The following is a 20,671-nucleotide window of genomic DNA, read 5'->3' as shown; positions in this document are numbered from 1 at the left end:
GCACCCACCACAACCACAGGAATTACCTTCTCCATTAAGACACCCAACACCACAGGAATTACCTTCTCCACTAAAGCACCCAACACCACAGGAATTACCTTATCCATGAAGACATCCAACACCACAGGAATTACCTTCTGCACTAAAACACCCACCACAACCACAGGTCCTTCTCCACTAAGACACCCCACCACCACAGGAATTACCTTCTCCACTAAGGCACCCACCACTACCACAGGAATTACCTTCTCCGCTAAGGCACCCAACACCACAGGGATTACCTTCTCCACGAAGGCACCCACCACCACCACCACAGGGATTACCTTCTCCACTAAGGTACCCACCACGACAGGAATTACCTTCTCCCCTAAAACACCCACCACAACCACAGGAATTACCTTTTCCATTAAGACACCCAACACCACAGGAATTACCTTCTCCACTAAGGCACCCATCACAACCACAGGAATTACCTTCTCCACTAAGGCACACACCACCACAGGAATTACCTTCTCCACTAAGACACCAAACACCACAGGGATTACCTTCTCCACTAAAACACCCACCACAACCACAGGTCCTTCTCCACTAAGACACCCCACCACCACAGAAATTACCTTCTCCACTAAGGCACCCACCACCACAGGAAATACCTTCTCCATTAAGACACCCACCAACACCACAGGAATTACCTTATCCATTAAGACACCCAACACCACAGGAATTACCTTCTCCACTAAAGCACCCAACACCACAGGAATTACCTTATCCATGAAGACAACCAACACCACAGGAATTACCTTATCCACTAAGGCACCCAACACCACAGGAATAACCTTCTCCACTAAAACATCCATCACAACCACAGGAATTACTTTCTCAACTAAGGCACCCGTCACCACAGGAATTATCTTCTCCATTAAGGCACCCACCACAACCAGAGGAATTACCTTCTCCACTAAGGCACCCACCACAACCACAGGAATTACCTTCTCCATTAAGACACCCAACACCACAGGAATTACCTTCTCCCCTAAAACACCCACCACAACCACAGGAATTACCTTCTCCATTAAGACATCCAACACCACAGGAATTACCTTCTCCACTAAGGCACCCATCACAACCACAGGAATTACCTTCTCCACTAAGGCACACACCACCACAGGAATTACCTTCTCCACTAAGACACCAAACACCACAGGGATTACCTTCTCCACTAAAACACCCACCACAACCACAGGTCCTTCTCCACTAAGACACCCCACCACCACAGGAATTACCTTCTCCACTAAGGCACCCACCACAACCACAGGAATTACCTTCTCCGCTAAGGCACCCAACACCACAGGGATTACCTTCTCCACTAAGGCACCTACCACCACCACAGGGATTACCTTCTCCACTAAGGTACCCACCACGACAGGAATTACCTTCTCCCCTAAAACACCCACCACAACCACAGGAATTACCTTTTCCATTAAGGCACACACCACCACAGGAATTACCTTCTCCGCCATGGCACACACCACCACCACCACAGGAATTACCTTCTCCACTAAGGTACCCACCACGACAGGAATTACCTTCTCCGCTAAAACACCCACCACAACCACAGGTCCTTCTCCACAAAGACACCCCACCACCACAGGATTTACCTTCTCCGCTAAGGCACACACCACCACCACCACAGGAATTACCTTCTCCACTAAGGTACCCACAACCACAGGAATTACCTTCTCCACTAAGGTACCCAATACTACAGGAATTACCTTATCCATTAAGACATCCAACACCACAGGAATTACCTTCTCCACTGAGGCACCCAACACTACAGGAATTACCTTCTCCACTAAGACACCCCACAACCACAGGAATAACCTTCTCCATTAAGGCACCCACCACCACAGGAATTACCTTCTCCACTAAGGCACCCCACAACCACAGGAATTACCTTCTCAATTAAGACACCCACCACCACAGGAATTACCTTCTCCATTAAAACACCCACCACAACCACAGGAATTACCTTCTCCATTAAGACACCCACCACAACCACAGGAATTACCTTCTCCACTAAGGCACCCATCACCACAGGAATTATCTTCTCCACTAAGACACCCCACCACCACAGGAATTACCTTCTCCACTAAGGCACCCACCACATCCACAGGAACTATTTTCTCCACTAAGGCACCCATCACCACAGGAATTACCTTCTCCACTATTACACCCACCACAACTACAGGAACTATCTTCTCCACTAAGGCACCCACCACAACCACAGGAATTATCTTCTCCACTAAGGCACCCACCACCACAGGAATTACCTTCTCCACTAAGGCACCCATCACCACAGGAATTACCTTCTTCACAAATACACCCACCACAACCACAGGTCCTTCTCCACTAAGGCACCCACCACCACAGGAATTACCTTCTCCACTAAGGCACCCCACAGCAACAAACATCTAAGGATAAATAGAGTAAATTTTGTACCCTTATGCAGCTTCACCACTAAGGCCAGGCTAGTTTCCCGGCACTGAGGTGAAGTCCATTCTTGATATTAATTGGGGCATGGGTGGTAGAATTGTCTCAGGGGCCTCAATATCTTGAGAACTCTAGAAACCTATGATTGTGGGTTCAAATCACCATACCTGTTACTTGTGGGTTTCACCAAAGTGGTAAATGTCCGAGACCTGCATTACTTTGTGCTTTCCTCCTACATTAAGCTGACACGTGGTGAAAAGACTGGAATACTGTTCGAAGTGTGCGTTAAACCCAACTCACTCCCACTTGATATTCATGTGTCCACTACTGCTGGAGCCAGGATACCCCTCATTCAAACACTAAAGAGAAATAAAACACTATTTTTTTCAAATTTTATTATAAAATAATGACATTTATACTTCAAAATGTTCATGGATTATTGAGATCATGTGACCTTTCACATAATATTCACATAATAAATACATACAGGGAAAAGTAAATGCAATGATGACGTAATGTGAGAAATAAATAGTTACTCTCAATATCAACCTTTATGAGCATGACAAGGCCAGACATTTTCTATTGGCTTACAGATTACTTGGTGAGAAGTCGTGTTGGGAGGGTTTGGGAAAATAAAATAGCTTTTAACATTTCCTTCGAAAGATTATCGGTTATCAGAACATGTTGCCAGTAACACATGGATAAGTCGCGGGAATAATGTTAAATCACCGGAAGTGATGTCCGAAACGGATATGACATCACAGCAACTGGAAGTGACAACATAAAAAAAGGAAACGTTTGATGAGTGACGTCTCAAAGGGGGTTGTAGGACACAGTTATATGCTAATGTCCTTGACATTATTCCGATTCAGACCTTCTGAGATGATAAGGTTTATTGTTTACCTATTCTTGCGTTAAAATAACATCAATTTTGAGTTGGTTTTAGGCACTATCAGGAAGTCCAATAGTGAAAGAAAAACCCAAATCAGGAGTATTATCACTATTACCCACCCACCTTCCCAACAATCGGATTCTATGATTTAGATTTTGGAAACAAGTGCATTGGAAATACAGGAAACAAGATACTAGAACTACATGTACCTATGGATTATAAATGGAGAAAAGGACTTGTGTTGAAAAGCTGAAGATTTTATAGAGTGAAGACTGCCAAAATATGTGATTTAAGGTAGTGATGTAACAGAGGTAGGCTATTCACAAGGATTCATATTTTTAATTTAATTTACGTTACGGGAAGTGAATGAACCACTCTTTAAAAAGTCCAGCCTGAACATGTCAACACTAACATACACACCAACTTTAGTTTACTAATCTGCAAGCATTCCTCCTATAGCAGCATGAGGAGTGTCTGCAGTCCTACTTCAATACTCTAGTAATGTGCAATAAATATACTGCATTGTCAACTGCCCTCCTTAAGATGGATAATGAACATGACTAGGCACTTGAGTGACAAGTACTACTGGTAGAAGAATGAAGGCCCTGTTCTGTAGGAGATGATCAACTACAATAAATTAAATGCATATATCAAACTCTATTACTAATAGACTGCATCATATAACTGTAATGTTGCTGAGGGCAGTGTCAAACAGCGAACAAACATAACTCATAAATAATCATCAACGTTCATACACTTTGTAATTTTGAGAAACTTGTTTGTCGTTTTTAGAAGGTATTTTGGTTCACAGTGACCAACACACGCCTGGTAATGCCTAAAAACGGGGATTATGGTCTAGGGTCTTGCACCCACTTTCCATCCAGGTCTAGCTGTTTTAGGTGCTTCATTGTTTCCCGTTAGTTATTCAATGTTGGTTTCTTGCATGCCACTATATGGCTGATTTTCTGTTTTTGTTTCCAGTGATCAATATTTCTCACTATGTTGGCAGCTGTTTTTTTTATACAAGGTAAAAGATAAAGGTGGAGGTAAATTTGTAAAGCTCAAATGACATATGCATCTACAAAACAACGTCTTTTGAGGAAAGACTCGGATCCCTCCCTTTGTTGAAACAAGAAAACAGCTAAAAAATAAAGGCTTAATTTGTTGTGGCCTATTATTGGACATGGAAGTGACTAAGTACAGTGACTTTATCCCTGACTCCATCACCAGCTAGCTGCACACAAGCAGGTGGAGCTTTGAGGAGAGATTGTCCTTTCGCTGTGGTATACTGGGAGTGTATTACCAGGCTTCTAAGACACAATAGAAACTGTTAAAACATTAAAAAAAACTATTATAAACAGGGGCATGACTTGGGTATGCAGTGGGACATTTACACAAATAAGATTGTACATTCGACTCAACTATGTGTGAATGTATATACAACATTCCGATGGACACAATGACACACACACACACACACACACACACACACACACACACACACACACACACACACACACACACACTTACAATGATACACATTTACAATGATACATTTACTCTATACAGATGCCCACTTACATCTTACCCCTACATGTCTACACTGTACTTGGGCTATGCAGGGCTGTATCAACTAGTCTGGCCAAGTGACCAGCCATCACAGGAGCATGCCAAATGCTTTAGCTGGGAAGTAAATGAATGCTACAAGGAATGGTGGATATTCTTGTTTGGTCCTAGTAACCATCCACTGGGTGACCCCCCAGACACCTGATATGTCAATTGAGTATGTCTTCTGTCAGGTGCTCCAGTTCACTTTGTGACTTGTGCCACCCATGACCACCCCCACCCCTCATGTTTTACAATCCTACATCCGCCAATGGGGGTCAGCATACACCATCTATTGATACAGATCCTCATCATGCTCATTGCTAAAAATTTTTGATAATTCTTGGCAGTATTTCTGTGAGCTAGTTCCATCCAAGTGATCACGTATATGTTTTGTGTCTGCAACAACACGGAATGTATCTTTCTCAGAGATTCTCAGGTCAAAATGACTTCTCTTCCGGATAGGTTCCTTATCCAGAAAGATGATCACCCTCCTGTTTTTCAGTCGCCGTCTGTTGCACCGGACCTTCTTCTTGGTGGATTGCATCATGCGGACAGTCAGTTGGTTCTTGCCAGGAGTCAGGAATGAATCGTGGTATTTCTCCCTGAGGTATCGGCGCTTCAGGTTCCGGCATTTCATCATAATGCTTAGTTCCTCTTTTTCTTTCAGGAAGTGCTTGATGGTGCACTGGATTGCTGAAAGAGATTAATTTCATGGGAATCAGTACTACAGGTATATTGTTCTTCACATGATTTCTATTTGGCCGTAGGGCATTATCGCAGTATGGCAGTGTTTGCTGGCCACTGGTTCCCCATGTGGTTCAGAGGGGTTCTACTGTCTATACCTTCATCCTCTGCATCTCATCTTCCCGAGGCAAGAGAGTTAACTGACTTTAAAGTCCAGTTTCCACACTTGGTGAACTAGGCTGGAATTCCTGGGATTGATCGAAGTGCCACCAGTGGCTATTAAGAGTTATGTCCCTTCCATGTCTCTCCTATGGACCAATCAGATTCCACCTCTCGTATCACTTACCTTTGCTTCAAACAAAATGGCGGCACCCAGCCAAGATGATCTGATCGACAATCAAGATCTCTATTGTGATAAAACAAGTCTTACAAAGTGCATCAAACCATGTTGGCACCTTGATTAAAAACACGAAATGATTTAGAAACTATCTGTTGACGAGTCAGTGGTGCACATGCTCTGCAAATCTTGCAATCGACTGAAATCTGCATGACAGTTTACGAACCGGATTTCAATTTCATTCAGCGATTTTGATTGGACTCTGCATCGACTCGTTAGTCCAGCCAAATTGTAACTCCATAATACCAGCCTAGTTCAGCAAGGGTTGAAACTGGACTTTTATAGTCAGTTAACTCACTTGCCTCATGAAGATGCAGCATCTGTGCTACATGCCTGTTGTCAACTGACGTAAAGTAGCCTACAGTCACTCAAATATGGAATCTTACTGGTGGGCATTATGAAATATCTAATTTGACCTGTACTGGTCAATGGACCACCCCTGGACCACCCATAACACACACTGGACAACCATATACCTCTGAGGGTATCAAATGCTAAGTATTGAGCAGGTATATATTTCAGGCAGTTCTAGTATTATTGGTATTAGCAAATTCCCTTACCAAATGTTTGGAAGCACTCTTTCACCTCAATCCCATTCAGATTTTTCCATGTCTTCCGTCTACATAAATTTTCCATTGGATGTATATCCTTTTTCCTCTCAACGATTCCATTGGATTTGCATCTTCCATCTTTGCGAAAATACACCATTGTGTTTTTACAACATCGCTGTCTTCTGCGGCCTCGTCGGGAAACAACTGCATATCCCCCACAGCAGGATTCATTCTTGGGGTTGTAAAGCTCCTTACCACAGCAATAGCTGACCATGCTGAAGTAGGGGGAGTTTCCACAGCAATCGTCGCCATGCTCTTCCATCAAGAACTGCTTATTGCCACAACACACAGTGACATCAGCATTGTAGTAGGAGCCTCCACACTTCTCATGACAGGGGTTTCGGTCTGAATGTTTAGGGTAAGACTTAGCCCCACAGCATCTGCAGAAGATGAAGCATCCTAATTATGTATCAGAGCCTGACAGTGCTGTTTAGCAGGTGATGTGGGATGATGAGTATCAAATCACTATACATACTTGGCTTTCATATGGTGGGGCTGGGTTAAAGTTATTTCCAACTCATTCACTCAGTCAGGTGGGGGCTGTGCTTGAAAGTTATCTTTCCTTAAATACTTTTAGCTTCCGAAAATAAGTCTCATGTTCCTTGTGTCTCTTTTTTGAAATTTTGAACATGACAAGGGCAGGTAACTCTAACCATACTACACGGACATAAGGTATATTTTCAAGGCAGGTTGTACAACCCCACTGGTGTAAGACAATAATGAATGTATGGTGTTCCAGGTCATGTCTCCAAACACACACCATCAGCTGCAGCATCTGTTCACCCTTTGACGGCCACCTCCGCAGTCTAGTGGTACAGAGGCCGCCAAGAGTGCGAAAAGTCCGTTCATTCCACGGCATACCAAAAGACGTTAAAAGATGGTACTTATTACCCTGTCTGGCGCTAGCCATTTAGGGGCTGAAACAAGGACTGGTTGGCTCGGAATCAGTATATTGTGTCTGAATGGGGTATTCATGTTAAACTGCAGCATGGTATCTCAGTACTCGTAGGCTAGCACTATAAAATAGGCATCAGTACGGTCTAGTATACACACACACATGCATGCACATCACTATATAAGTGCAATAATCTTGGATGCGATGTTAAATCCCAGGTAAATCTCACCTCACCTCACGTCAACCTTTCACTTTTAACTGGGCCATGATTACCCTCCCTGCTGTTTAGTATAATCTACTCACTCCGCATCATTGGGTGACTCATTGTGGACGTGACCCTGGCAGCACATCTGGGTGGTCTCACTGTAGACTGTCTGCTTCAGATCCCAGCGCCGGCAGCAGCCGAGAGTGTCTCCGCGAGGAAAGTTGTGGACTTTACCGTTGCAGCACACAGCTTTATTGTCACTGTATGGGACATGGCCACAGTACCGGTCATCAAGTTTCATGATTGTCTGGACTTCCCCTTCAACGCACTCCTACATAAACAATCATGTTGCAATGTACTGGTACTTCAAACTGGAGTGTATCTCACAATAACTAGGTTTCTTTGGCTCATATCTCCCAATAACTAGGTTTCTTTTGATCATATCTCCCAATAACTAGGTTTCTTCAGCTCATATCTCACAATAACTAGATTTCTTTGGATCATATCTCCCAATAACTAAGTTTCTTTCAATCATATCTCATAATAACTAGGTTTCTTCAGCTCATATCTCACAATAACTAGGTTTCTTTGGATCATATCTCACAATAACAAGGTTTCTTTGGATCATATCTCACAATAACTAGGTTTGTTCAGCTCATATCTCACAATAACTAGGTTTCTTTGGATCATATCTCACAATAACTAGGTTTCTTTGGATCATATCTCACAATAACTAGGTTTCTTTGGATCATATCTCACAATAACTAAGTTTCTTTGGATCATATCTTCACAATAACTAAGTTTCTTTGAATCATATCTTCATAATAACTAGGTTTCTTTGGATCATATCTCACAATAACTAGGTTTCTTTGGTTCATATCTCACAATAACTAGGTTTCTTTGGATCATATCTTCACAATAACTAGGTTTCTTTGGATCATATCTCACAATAACTAAGTTTCTTTGGATTATATCTCCAAATAACTAGGTTTCTTTGGATCATATCTTCACAATAACTAGGTTTCTTTGGATCATATCTCACAATACCTAGGTTTCTTTGGCTTATATCTCACAATAACTAGGTTTCTTTGGTTCATATCTCACAATAACTAGGTTTCTTTGGATCATATCTTCACAATAACTAGGTTTCTTTGGATCATATCTTAACAATAACTAGGTTTCTTTGGATCATATCTCACAATAACTAAGTTTCTTTCAATCATATCTTCACAATAACTAGGTTTCTTTGGATCATATCTCACAATAACTAGGTTTCTTTCAATCATATCTTAACAATAACTAGGTTTCTTTGGATCATATCTCACAATAACTAGGTTTCTTTGGATCATATCTTCACAATAACTAAGTTTCTTTGAATCATATCTTCACAATAACTAGGTTTCTTTGGATCATATCTTCACAATAACTAGTTTCGTTGGATCATATCTCACAATAACTAGGTTTCTTTGGATCACATGCAATAACTAGGTTTCTTTGGCTCATATCTCACAATAACTACGTTTCATTGGATCATATCTCACAATAACTAGGTTTCTTTGGCTCATATCACACAATAATCGTACAACCTCACGTGGAACTTAAGATATCTCGAAGCCCAGACAATTTTTCTTGGTCTGATCAAATAATAAACATAATTCCACCAAACGATACAAACCTTTTCCGAGCTGTTGTATGTGGCAAACTGTCTTGAGTAATAGCTTAGACAGCAAGCGTCATGACCTTCCTTGGTCTCCACCTGTGTGTTTTGGCAGCACATCTTGCTTGGCGCCAGCCTCGCTCCCCCGCAACATGTGCTCTCTAACTTCAGTACTTCAGATGGGGAACCTACAATGAACAGATAATCAAACATCTCAACTGCATCACAACTGCCAACAACTGCATGGCATTATTAGTGAAAAAAGATTGTTGTTTTTTAAGATACAAATAATTGTATATTTCACCAAAACAGATAATTATTTTGAACTCTGGATACAGCTCTCAAAATTACTTGAAATCACAGTTGTCAGCACAATTGAAGAACCTAGTTGACCTAGATGTTCGCCCATGCCGGGTGCTGTAAGTTGCAGAAACACCGGGTACCATTGTAGACAATGATTCCAAAGTACATACAGATAGGACACTCCAGGTTAGTTTGCACTCTCTTCACATGACAGAGACACCAGTTTGATTACACCTGATGCTTTGATATTGTGAACAGCATGTCAGGAAACATCTTTAATCTCTCAGAAACCATACAGTAACGATGAGGGTGTATAAGGCCACATACCATCACAGCAGAAGTGAGTGTCCTTCTTGTACGGGTGTCCAGCACAGCATCCCTGGCTGTGCCCATCTATCCTGTGTGTCCCACAGCATGTGTCATTGCTGCTATATCTTGTCCAGGTGCTGCCAGCACAGCATAGCTCTGTCGTGGTGTTATAATACCCTGAAAACAACCAGTATTAGACAGTTCACACAGTCCAGACTGATGTAAGTAGAAACAGGAAAGTCTATCCTGGTGGGAAGTACGGTTGACCAATCAACCTACCTGTCTCACTACCCACACAGCACTGCAAGTGGTCCTCAGCAGGAATGACAACCTCAGCCCCAGGATACTGGGAACAGCAGACTTGTCTCTGGTTATTGTACCCAACTGTGCCACAACATTCCACCGTAGGGTTTCTTTGGGACATGTCTTCAGGGTCCAGGTACGGTTGATCATAGATTGTGTCTGAAATCAGGATTCAGGTAATTAAGTGCCTGAGTTTATGTAACCTGTTCATAAGCAGAAAAAACGTATTCATTTGCAAATCATGTTCTGTGCCTTTAAAAACATTTTATGTTCAGATTGTGGGAGAAATTTGGTTTGTATCCAGCTGTGTTCGCAAAATCTCGAAGGAATATAATGAAATATATCTACTTTTATTGAGGGAGATCATAGGTCTTGTCTACACAACTTAGCCAGACTATGATACATAGACGCAAGCATCTTGTCTGAAAACTAACTGCAAGGCTAGAAGTGCTTCTGATTATACTTTTGGACATATATAGTCACAGTAACTCTCATATAATATCTGAACTAGATATAAAGTCCATTACATTTCTGGGTTAGCAGTCTGCAGCCATAGAAGTACATCTAACGTATATGTGTGAGTGAGTGAGTAAGTTGAACATAATTTCACTTTAACGACTGTTACCTAAATGAAACCCATGAACCCGTATGACAAATTAAGAATCATAATCAGTGCTAATCTGTGATTTGAACCCAAGATCATCTTCACGACTAAGGGATGCAACCTTTCACATGAATGTGTAAATTGTCAGAAGATACTCCTGTGAGTGTGGAACGTCTCTCTATTCTCAGTTATTGTAACCGTTACAGTTGTATGTCTCACAGACCCTGAACCATATTATTTTCCCTTCCACCAAGCCCTTTCTGTAATGCAAAAACCCTAGATGAAGCAAGTCTAGATTTTTCTTACATCTCATCAGGGTTCCTTTTCAGTTTGAATGGAGTTATTTGTTTCTATCGACATTAAGTATTTTCAGAGACTAGGCGTTGGTCTACTGTGATAGTGCGATGTTACATTGCCTCACTCACCATCACAGCAGGACTTCTCACGGAGTGAGATGATCTTGCCATCACAGATCTCGCCCAGTCTGTTGACTGCTATCGGATTGCGTGTGTTGCCGGAGATGTTCCAGCGGCAGTTCTGATTGGACAGGTCGACAACAAGGTGACCACAGCACGTGAAGTCCGCGCCGCGAACGTGTTTGCTGACCAGTGCAGGGTTATCTTCATTTTGACAACACATCTGCGACGTTAGGTTGATGTACTGCTTGCCGCAACAACCCATATCTGGAACAGCGTTGGAACTCAAATGCGATTATCTTTCAAAGAAGGGGGGGGGGGGGAGGGAGGGGGAGGGGGGGGGGGGGGGGGGGGGGAAAGCACCGATGGCCCAGTTGTCTCAGGGTTCGAATCCCGCCCGGATTATTTTTCTAGGTTTGTCTCAGCACCATACCCGTGCTCGTGGGTTTCACCGAAGTGGTAAACGTCTCAGACCTGCATCACTTCGGGCTTTTCCCCCACACAAAGCTGACACGCTGTGATATAACTGGAATACTGTTAAAAGCGGCCTTTAACCCAACTCACTCATTCACTCTTTTCCTCAGTCACTTAAATCGCCTGTGACGTCATATTCGGTGGATGACGTCGTCTTGAATTATTTGCAGGCATATGACGTCAAGTTCCTATGGACTACTTCACATGCAATGGAACAATTCGAACGAAGCAAAATTGTTGCTCCGTGCCTATTTTGGGAATATTTCATAAATCTTGTGAAAACAATAGTATGTCAGTCGTTCTGGGAACCTTTAAGTTTCTTTGGGATAGTGTATATTTGAAAAGAAATCTGGATTTTTGTGATACTTGTCGTCATTTTGGGGATTTGACAATTCTCTGATGTTGGTTTAAATTATGTTTTAATACAATTTCATGTTAAAGAAGTCTCTATAACTCACCTGGGTGTCTAGGATGGCTGACACCCCCGCAGCAGACTGTCCTCTCCATGGGGATTTTCGTGTTACCGCAGCATCCATACTCCACCCCATTCTCATCGTACCTTTCGTACATCTTGTCTTCACAACACAGCCCATGGTTTTCGTAGTAGACTCTACCTGTCTCTACAACACAAACCACCACCATCAGCACCACCATACAACCCCATCGTGACCACATTGTCTTAACTGCTTGCTTCTTTGATTTGAAGTCATTAAATAGAGGGAAATACAATCTTAGTATTTATACCCTATTTCACCTTGAGTACATCTATACGCACAATCGGTGTGGGGATTCCCAAGTTGTTAAAAAAGACTTGCGCTAAATCATGATACTGAATGACGTCGCGAAAGCTAGGTCACGTGAGAATCCCATCTGTGTAAATACATCCGCGTACATGCAGACAGCACAGGGGTGTGTTTGTGTGGCAGGTCAGCATGTCAAGGGGTATGTATACTTGGGCGGTTGTGGTTCGAATGATTTCGACAATATAATAGCAGTTAAGATATTCAAATAACAGTGAAGCACTCCCACGTACGAAACTACAGGGAAATACAGATAGGAAAAACACGCCAAACGTACTTAAGAGATAAGATGAATTGTGTAAACCTTAACAGGTTAGGACGATATGTTTGTGAGATAGTATGCCCACGCTATTTGACGTCAGCTGCATTCAACGCATGTAATCAACACAGGGATTCCACAAATTCTACAAGGCAATCTTAGCGTAACGACTGTAGGGAGTCTTGTTGCCTAAGGGAGTTATTGTGACACTATAATCATAGTCCATATCGCTACCGCCGTAACAACAATAACCACGTGTGCATCGACAACGGTTACGGGGTCCGACGTTACACTACGTCAGACAGATACGGTCCTTTCAAATACATGCGCATTGTTTCCATGGCGACAGTCAGCGTAGGAATATCTTAGTATTAATCGCAGAGTCCAACTGGATTTTTGGTTGGGTTTTGTTATTAAAGGCCGCACTCGGCAATATTCCAACTATATGACGGCGGCGGCACCAGACAATCCAGTGACTGACATCGTGAGCATCGATGCACGCATGGGATAGGGTGACGTATAAGTCACCAAGCTTGACCACCCAATCCAATCACGCCTTGTGAGGACCTATTCTTACCCGGTCCAACTGAAGCAGGACGGCGGTGTACCAGGTTATGAACTGTACTGTAAATAAGTCGTGGCATATGAAAAATGTGTCTCGTTTCTCCAACATCCCTTTTAAGCTATGTGAGTTGTTGCTGGGTATAAGGCTATAAAACCGATATTTGCGCATTCATGCCGTAATAATAGTCCGCAACAGTCTGTCTATATCACAGGGGCCCTTAACTACTCGATTATCCAGCGTATTATATTTCCATTATATTATGATAACGCATGAGAACAGACATTGCTATAATACACTGGATAATCGAGGCTGGGGTCAGGCAAACCAATGGCTGAGAGCATGAGAAAAGATCAACCCCGTCTGGTTACTGCCCAAAACTCCGGTTCCACCGGCTGTCACGACAAGCACGCGTGGGGTATGCATGGTGCCGCCCTGCCCTGAACCCTCAGGCATAGGAATGGACTTGGGGATTGTAGAAAATCCCTTGCACACGAATGACGAGTTGATGGTTACACAGTTTTGGCAGCATATAATAATCAACAATATCAAATCGTGTCCATGCACGTGAGCCAAGGTTGTGTTGGCATCTGCATGATTCAGCCAGACGACCTCCCCCTAAACTTCAGCCACCCGGAGGCTGAACCGCGTAGGGATTTTATGACTGGAGCATCTGCTAGTGCTCGCTAGTTTCAGGGGTTTTCGACTACCCAAGGCTAGTGCAGTAAATGCCTCGGCAAGTGACACAGAGGAAGCCAAATTGTATGTTTGTTGTTTATATCTGGCTTGACGAGGTTTAAGAAGAGAATACAAAATCGAGTTTGGGGCAGGCAAGCCAGAGAGGGACAATTCACGCCATTGATACACGATACAATGCAACCAGTCAAGTCACAGTCTGAACACCCGAGTCAATCTAACACAACCCGACGAGATGTATCGTGTACTGGGGAGCAGTTCAGGGTGCCGTTGTACAAAGCGATCTTTGCGCTGAGGTGATCGTAACAGCCATACCTTAACATAGACTTAGGACAGTGGCAGCGCTAAGGTGATCGTAACTCCCATACCTTAACATAGGCTTACGACAGTCGTAACGCTAAGCTGATCGTCACTCCCATACCTTAACATAGACTTACGACAGTCGTAACGCTAAGGTGATCGTCACTCCCATACCTTAACATAGACTTACGACAGTCGTAGCACTAAGGTGATCGTCACTCCCATACCTTAACATCGACTTACGACAGTCGTAGCACTAAGGTGATCGTAACTCCCACACCTTAACATAGACTTACGACAGTCGTAGCGCTAAGGTGATTCTGACTCCCATACCTTAACATAGACTTACGACAGTCGTAACGCTAAGGTGATCGTCACTCCCATACCTTAACATCGACTTACGACAGTGGCAGCGCTAAGGTGATCGTAACTCCCATACCTTAACATAGACTTACGACAGTCGTAGCGCTAAGGTGATCGTAACTCCCATACCCTAACATAGACTTACGACAGTGGCAGCGCTAAGGTTTTGTACAACGGCACCCTGATCCGGAGTTCCCTCGCGGCCCAATTTAGAACACTATTTCTTCACCGTTACCTAAATCAGTACGATATACACACTCTGTATGTATAAGTGTGACTTTACACACATACAAAAACGTCAGACGTTTTGTATTTTCCGAGCGACGGCGAAGGAAATACAGTCGAACCCCGTTGTCTCGAACAAATGTTCCAGTTACCCGGGGTTCGAAACATCAGGAAAACATTGTGCTTAATTCGAATACTTGAGACTCCCAAATGAATTCGAGACAACCGTGAATTCGACACATCCAAGTTAGACTCAACGAGGTTTTACAGCATATGCATCGTAATACAAGTTTCGTAAAAGCAGTTTGTTGACGTAAGGGTAATAACGCCACTATCACCAACAACTCATAACTGATTAAATTTCGAGGAGCTAACAGTGTACATGTGACGTTAGTTACAGTTGATATACGGTGACCGCCTCCGTGGACTAATGGTCGAGCGTCTGTCCGGAAAGCTTAAGGTCGGAGGTTCGATCCCCGGTCGCGTCATACCAAAAGCCATAACAAGATGGTACTTGTTGTTACCCTGCCTGGCGCTAGGCATTAAGGGTCTAACACAAGGACTGTATATCAGTATGATGTGTCTGAGTTTGGTATTCATGTTAAAGTGCATGGGAGTCGCTTTATAAGTGCAATAATCTTGAACGCGACGTAACAACATTTCACCTCACCTATTAGATACTGTGACGTCATCACCTACTGTTATGTCAATATGTTAAACATGTGTTTATATATAGGCAACAAAACTATACTGGTCTATTTTACAAAATACAGTGTAAACATTATGAAGATTTATATTTAAAATCTCATATATATTTAACTGCATCTTTATAATACCATTTTAAAGGTTCCTGACCGAATACGGTCATTCCAGTAGATAGATCGCGTTAGCTTCCAGCTCGGTACGATACTTTCAAGATGTTCGCTTTCGTAATTGTGGGGCGGTTGGGTAGCCAAGTAGTTAAAGGGTTCGCTCGTCACGCCGAAGACCAGGGCTCGATTCCCGACATGGGTAGGCTACAATGTGTGAAGCCCATTACTGGTGTCCCCCGCCGTGATATTCCGGGAATATTGCTAAAAGCGGCGTCAATCCATACTCACTCGTAATATTTGTTATGGATTAAGGATTTCAATTTAAATGTCAACAATGTCTTTAAACATTTAACTGCTAAACACCATGTTGATGCTGTCGTTGTTGGTCTGTTATTTACACAGGATCATGTGCGTCTCTCTTATTCTTTGCAGCAATGTTTTGTTGTCGAATACATAGAGCTTAATGCGTAAGAACTGTCACAATTGTTGTTTCCCGAGCGAGAGTGAGGGCAAATACATGAATTCTGACACTGCTTTCGTGAAATCAAGACACAGGCGCATAGAATACATTTGTGCCCCACACTTTATAAGCTGTAGTGAAAATGCAGTGTTTCTGTACTGATAACAAAGCAATCTGCTAACAGAGGGCGCTGGCATAACCAGGTTTTTTTCCAGGCTTGACGGAAATAACCAAAGTTACTATTGTGACGTCATCCATAAGACGTCAAAGATGTATGTCTTGCATCAACAATAATGTTGGCATAACGCCAACAATTAAGTCGCTATGTAACCCTCGAAGTGATATTTAGCAGAGATTTAAGAGATCTTCACCATCCCATCTGTTGTTTCTGTTTACATATGGTAAGAATATAGACAATTCACGCCGCAAATAGCTGATGCGGCGTTAAGCAATAATCGCTCACTCGCTTGAAACATATATGAATAACAAGACCAGTTTTTATACACCATACCTATGATTCCAGAGAAAGTGTTAGCATCATTACCTTTGCAGCATTTCTTCCCCTGTGTATAACGCTCCAGCACTCCGCCACAGCATGTTTGTTGGCTCCTCTTGTAGGTCTTCCATTCTCCATTTATGAAACACTCATCTACCCCGAAAGCCAGCTCTGTTGAAAATGATGCGAATTATTATCATGGACTTTGTCGTATTTATTGTTATTACTAATATCGAAATTATTACCATCATGGTTATTACTGTTAATGGTGATGATGATAATAATAACTAATATATAAATACTGTTATCATGACTAAATCATAACGATGGGGACGCTGAAAGCAACACGTTCTCATGCAAGAATAAAGCCATTAACATTCCTTTTCATTTAGGAGGCACGGGTGGCCTAGTCGTCTAAAACGCCGCAATTCGCACTGCAGGCTTGCAGTGAGTGAGTTAATATTTAACGTCACATCGGCAATATTTCAGCCATATAGTGACTGCAGGCTTGCATCCATAGGGCCGCCATGAACCTATGATTGTCCCAGTTCGCCCCAGTTATGTTTCTTGGCTTGTCCCCGTGCTCGTGGCTTTTACCAAAGTCGGACATGTCTGCATTAGTTATAATGAGGGACTTTCCTCCCACATTAAGCTTATACGCTGTGATTTAACTAGAATACTTTTCAATGCGGCGTAAAACTCATTCACTCACTCTTGTGTAACGAGGCGACGGTATTACACACCTGAACGGGGTTTTTCTAGTATAGTTGTATGGCTTATTGGTCAAATGTGTAACCATTGGAGGCATGGCGTTGTGTTATCAGTATCAGACGGGATGACCTGCACGTGGTGTTTGGGCCTGGATCAGGTAAACCAGAGATATATTATTATACCCCGCGATCACCAAATAGAACAAGTTTAACCTGGTGTCGTAATCGTAGTGGTTGTGCTGGTGGTCGAATCGGAGAGGTGAGTAGTTTGCAGAGAGTTATCTCCCTTGTACTGTCCATTCTACTTTCTTGACATAAGGAATGCAAAATTAATACATAACTTAAAATTAATAGTAACTTGTTGCTTGCCGCATAACTTTGCATGTTTCAAATTTTAGTCAATGCTCATTAACTTAAAAGCATGGGTGTTTTTCTACCCAAATTATTACGAATGCGAACAACCTTCAAGTACTTGAAACTTCTTATTTTGTATAAAACTATAGCAGTTCCTCATCTACATTGGATGCTATATAGTCTCACGTTAACTCTACCAATAACATTAAAAAGAAACACAATTAAAATAATATTAAGTGTCGACTATTACAATTGTGATACCCGCCATGATACAGTCCGTTACAACGAGATGTCTGACTAATTTGAAAGATTTCCAAGGGCTTATAGAATTTAAAATGTTTCCATTTATATTATTAATCTTCGCGCCAATAGACTTTTAAAGATAATGTACAGTAAAATACGTTTATGACGATTACGCTTATAAGTAACTGACGGATATAACGAAATGTGTTTTGATTCCGTCCATTTGCTGTATATTTGTTGAATATATGCTTATAACGAACTACGGTTATAACGAACTAACCTTAGCATGGGCGGATACAGCTTTTTTGAAAAGGGGGGGTGCACAATTAAGATCTATTCATTGTCTTTGGTGGTGATTTATACAGAAATAAAGATTTTTTCGAAACAAAAAGGGTGTGTGTGTGTGCGCGCACCCCCCCCCCCCCCCCCCCCTTTTCTGTATCCGCCCATGTTTAGTGGCCCCTTTAAGTTCGTTATAACCGTACGTTACTGTATAATTATCGCAAAAGCAATTGCTTTTGTGTTCAAGCTTGTAAGTCAAAAAGCAATTACAATACATGTGCAGCAACGAGCTAAAAAGATGGGATATATTTTTATGTGGTTGTACTCCGTCATCAATATTTTGTGATTATTTTTAAAAATAACTGACTACGGACGCACTGCATAATAACAACAGTACAAAATGTACAAGTAATCAAAATAAGAGAAAACACCGCCTTAAAATACCACAAGTATTTTGCTAGAGTCCGTTCGACCACAGTCCACTGCATCAACAGCAGGGTGGATTGAAAACAAAGTACCATATCTGTGAATGAAATCTATTTCAAAGATGACGTGCACTTATTACTGTAACATTAATGTATTATCACATCAATATCAGTTATTAATAGAAACACATCACCATGGCGGTATTGGCCAATACGTGATTTTCCGACATCTGCATCATCGACATATGGGTTGTACTCCGTCATCAATATTTTGTGATTATTTTTAAAAATAACTGACTACGGACGCACTGCATAATAACAACAGTACAAAATGTACAAGTAATCAAAATAAGAGAAAACACCGCCTTAAAATACCACAAGTATTTTGCTAGAGTCCGTTCGACCACAGTCCACTGCATCAACAGCAGGGTGGATTGAAAACAAAGTACCATATCTGTGAATGAAATCTATTTCAAAGATGACGTGCACTTATTACTGTAACATTAATGTATTATCACATCAATATCAGTTATTAATAGAAACACATCACCATGGCGGTATTGGCCAATACGTGATTTTCCGACATCTGCATCATCGACATATGGGTTGTTAAACAACACCTACGACAAATTACTGAGACTTCTACGACTCAGCATTCGTATTTCAATATAATCTTCAAGGTGGATGATGGAGTAAAGGGGTTTGAACACCAACACCATCAACATGCTCTCTGTGTATAACGCTATGTAGTGTCACAGGTTTAAGCATAAACGTCGTTGTTTAAAAGACACAAAGGGGGCTATCCACTCTAGTTGAAGATTCGTAGGTCAGGCGAAATAATGACTAACTAGTTTTTGATACTCAGAAACTGGCGAGAGCTACGCTGAATTGGTGACAGATATCGTGATCTAGATGTCCGAGTAACGGTCCCGGTAGAGCTATTGCCATAGAAACTTGTAGAGTGACTTAGTGTGTATAAAAATGGGCATCGGCATGGGTTTGTTTTGGACGTGTAATAAATACAGGCACCACAGACATTGCTAACTACGTCAGTGAACCAATGCTCTGACGTTTGGTGCGATAATTGTCATATTATACGTGCGCTTCCGCTAACCGCGGTTCCCATGTACCAGCATATTCCGACTAAGAGAGACACATTATTTCCGATCGAGGCACTATATATGTTAAGGAAACTCAGTCTTAAGATCGGCATTGAATATTCCATGAATAGTTACCATGAGTATTAATTCTAGGCACGGAATAGTATTCACTATAATTATTGATGCAACGACGGATATTGCAGGACGCGGAGTGCTTCTCTGTTAAATAGCTGTACACTACTACACCTGTACCTTAATATTGTACAACGCAATACAAACTGCACATTTATCTTTATGAAGTAGTATATAAAGTATACAAGTGTTGTCGATTGAAAGTTTTAACATTCGTCCTTTATTGAATTACCCGAATTCGTAAATGATTAAAATTATCTCTCTTAATGTAGGATATGTAGAAACAAAACCATCAGGTTGTGCATCAGATACACTGACTGACAAGAGATGGACTTAAACATGAAATTGTCATTAGAATATATCGCAACAACAAATTGTGTGTTCCGAATAGCCAGCATAAAACATATATTCTCAAAACAGTCCAAAATTGAATAAAGTGAAAATAAAATGTTACTTACCAGAATTCAGTATGAAGATAGCAAAAGCTAAAATATTGTTCGCATTCATGTCTTTGAGTTAACATGAGACAATTAGTTGAAGTTGATCTCTTCGAAGTTTTGTTCGGATTGATCCGTTTTCAGCTGAGTCCAGCTTTTGTATCATA

The 20,671-nt window shown here is 41.8% G+C and overlaps 2 protein-coding genes across 2 annotated transcripts; one reads left to right on the top strand and one right to left on the bottom strand.

The window, feature by feature from the left end:
- Positions 1 to 105: 105 nt before the first annotated feature.
- On the top strand, positions 106 to 2,475 carry LOC139443578 (mucin-2-like). Its single transcript, XM_071224548.1, has 2 exons — positions 106 to 1,749; positions 2,098 to 2,475. Exons 1-2 carry the CDS (start codon positions 106 to 108, stop codon positions 2,473 to 2,475), a joined length of 2,022 nt encoding a protein of 673 aa, XP_071080649.1.
- A 1,146-nt stretch (positions 2,476 to 3,621) lies between these two features.
- LOC139442303 (uncharacterized) lies at positions 3,622 to 20,617 on the bottom strand. Its single transcript, XM_071223093.1, has 10 exons — positions 20,526 to 20,617; positions 16,870 to 16,992; positions 12,307 to 12,468; positions 11,384 to 11,641; positions 10,331 to 10,513; positions 10,070 to 10,228; positions 9,458 to 9,627; positions 7,881 to 8,113; positions 6,632 to 7,062; positions 3,622 to 5,683 (listed from the first exon to the last, which is right to left on the bottom strand). The coding sequence occupies exons 1-10, from the start codon at positions 20,572 to 20,574 to the stop codon at positions 5,280 to 5,282; spliced, it is 2,172 nt and encodes a 723-aa protein (XP_071079194.1). The 5' UTR covers positions 20,575 to 20,617; the 3' UTR covers positions 3,622 to 5,279.
- Between the last annotated feature and the right edge of the window lie 54 nt (positions 20,618 to 20,671).

This window comes from Haliotis cracherodii, unplaced genomic scaffold, assembly GCF_022045235.1.
Source record: "Haliotis cracherodii isolate W230 unplaced genomic scaffold, xgHalCrac1.p SCAF_5, whole genome shotgun sequence".
Taxonomy (NCBI): Eukaryota; Metazoa; Mollusca; class Gastropoda; order Lepetellida; family Haliotidae; genus Haliotis; species Haliotis cracherodii.
The sequence above is the reverse complement of the archived record's forward strand: the minus strand, read 5'-3'. Positions and strand labels throughout refer to the sequence as shown.

Excerpts from the sequence above, each read along its gene's own strand:
- LOC139443578 (XM_071224548.1), top strand. The coding sequence starts at position 106 with ATGAAGACATCCAACACCACAGGAATTACCTTCTGCACTAAAACACCC. Across the intron at positions 1,750-2,097 it reads GAATTACCTTCTCCACTAAG|GAATTATCTTCTCCACTAAG; the intron begins GTACCCAATACT and ends CCATCACCACAG.
- LOC139442303 (XM_071223093.1), bottom strand. The coding sequence starts at position 20,574 with ATGAATGCGAACAATATTTTAGCTTTTGCTATCTTCATACTGAATTCT. Across the intron at positions 12,469-16,869 it reads GGGGAAGAAATGCTGCAAAG|AGACAGGTAGAGTCTACTAC; the intron begins GTAATGATGCTA and ends TTTGTGTTGTAG. Across the intron at positions 11,642-12,306 it reads CAGCCATCCTAGACACCCAG|ATATGGGTTGTTGCGGCAAG; the intron begins GTGAGTTATAGA and ends ACGCTGTTCCAG.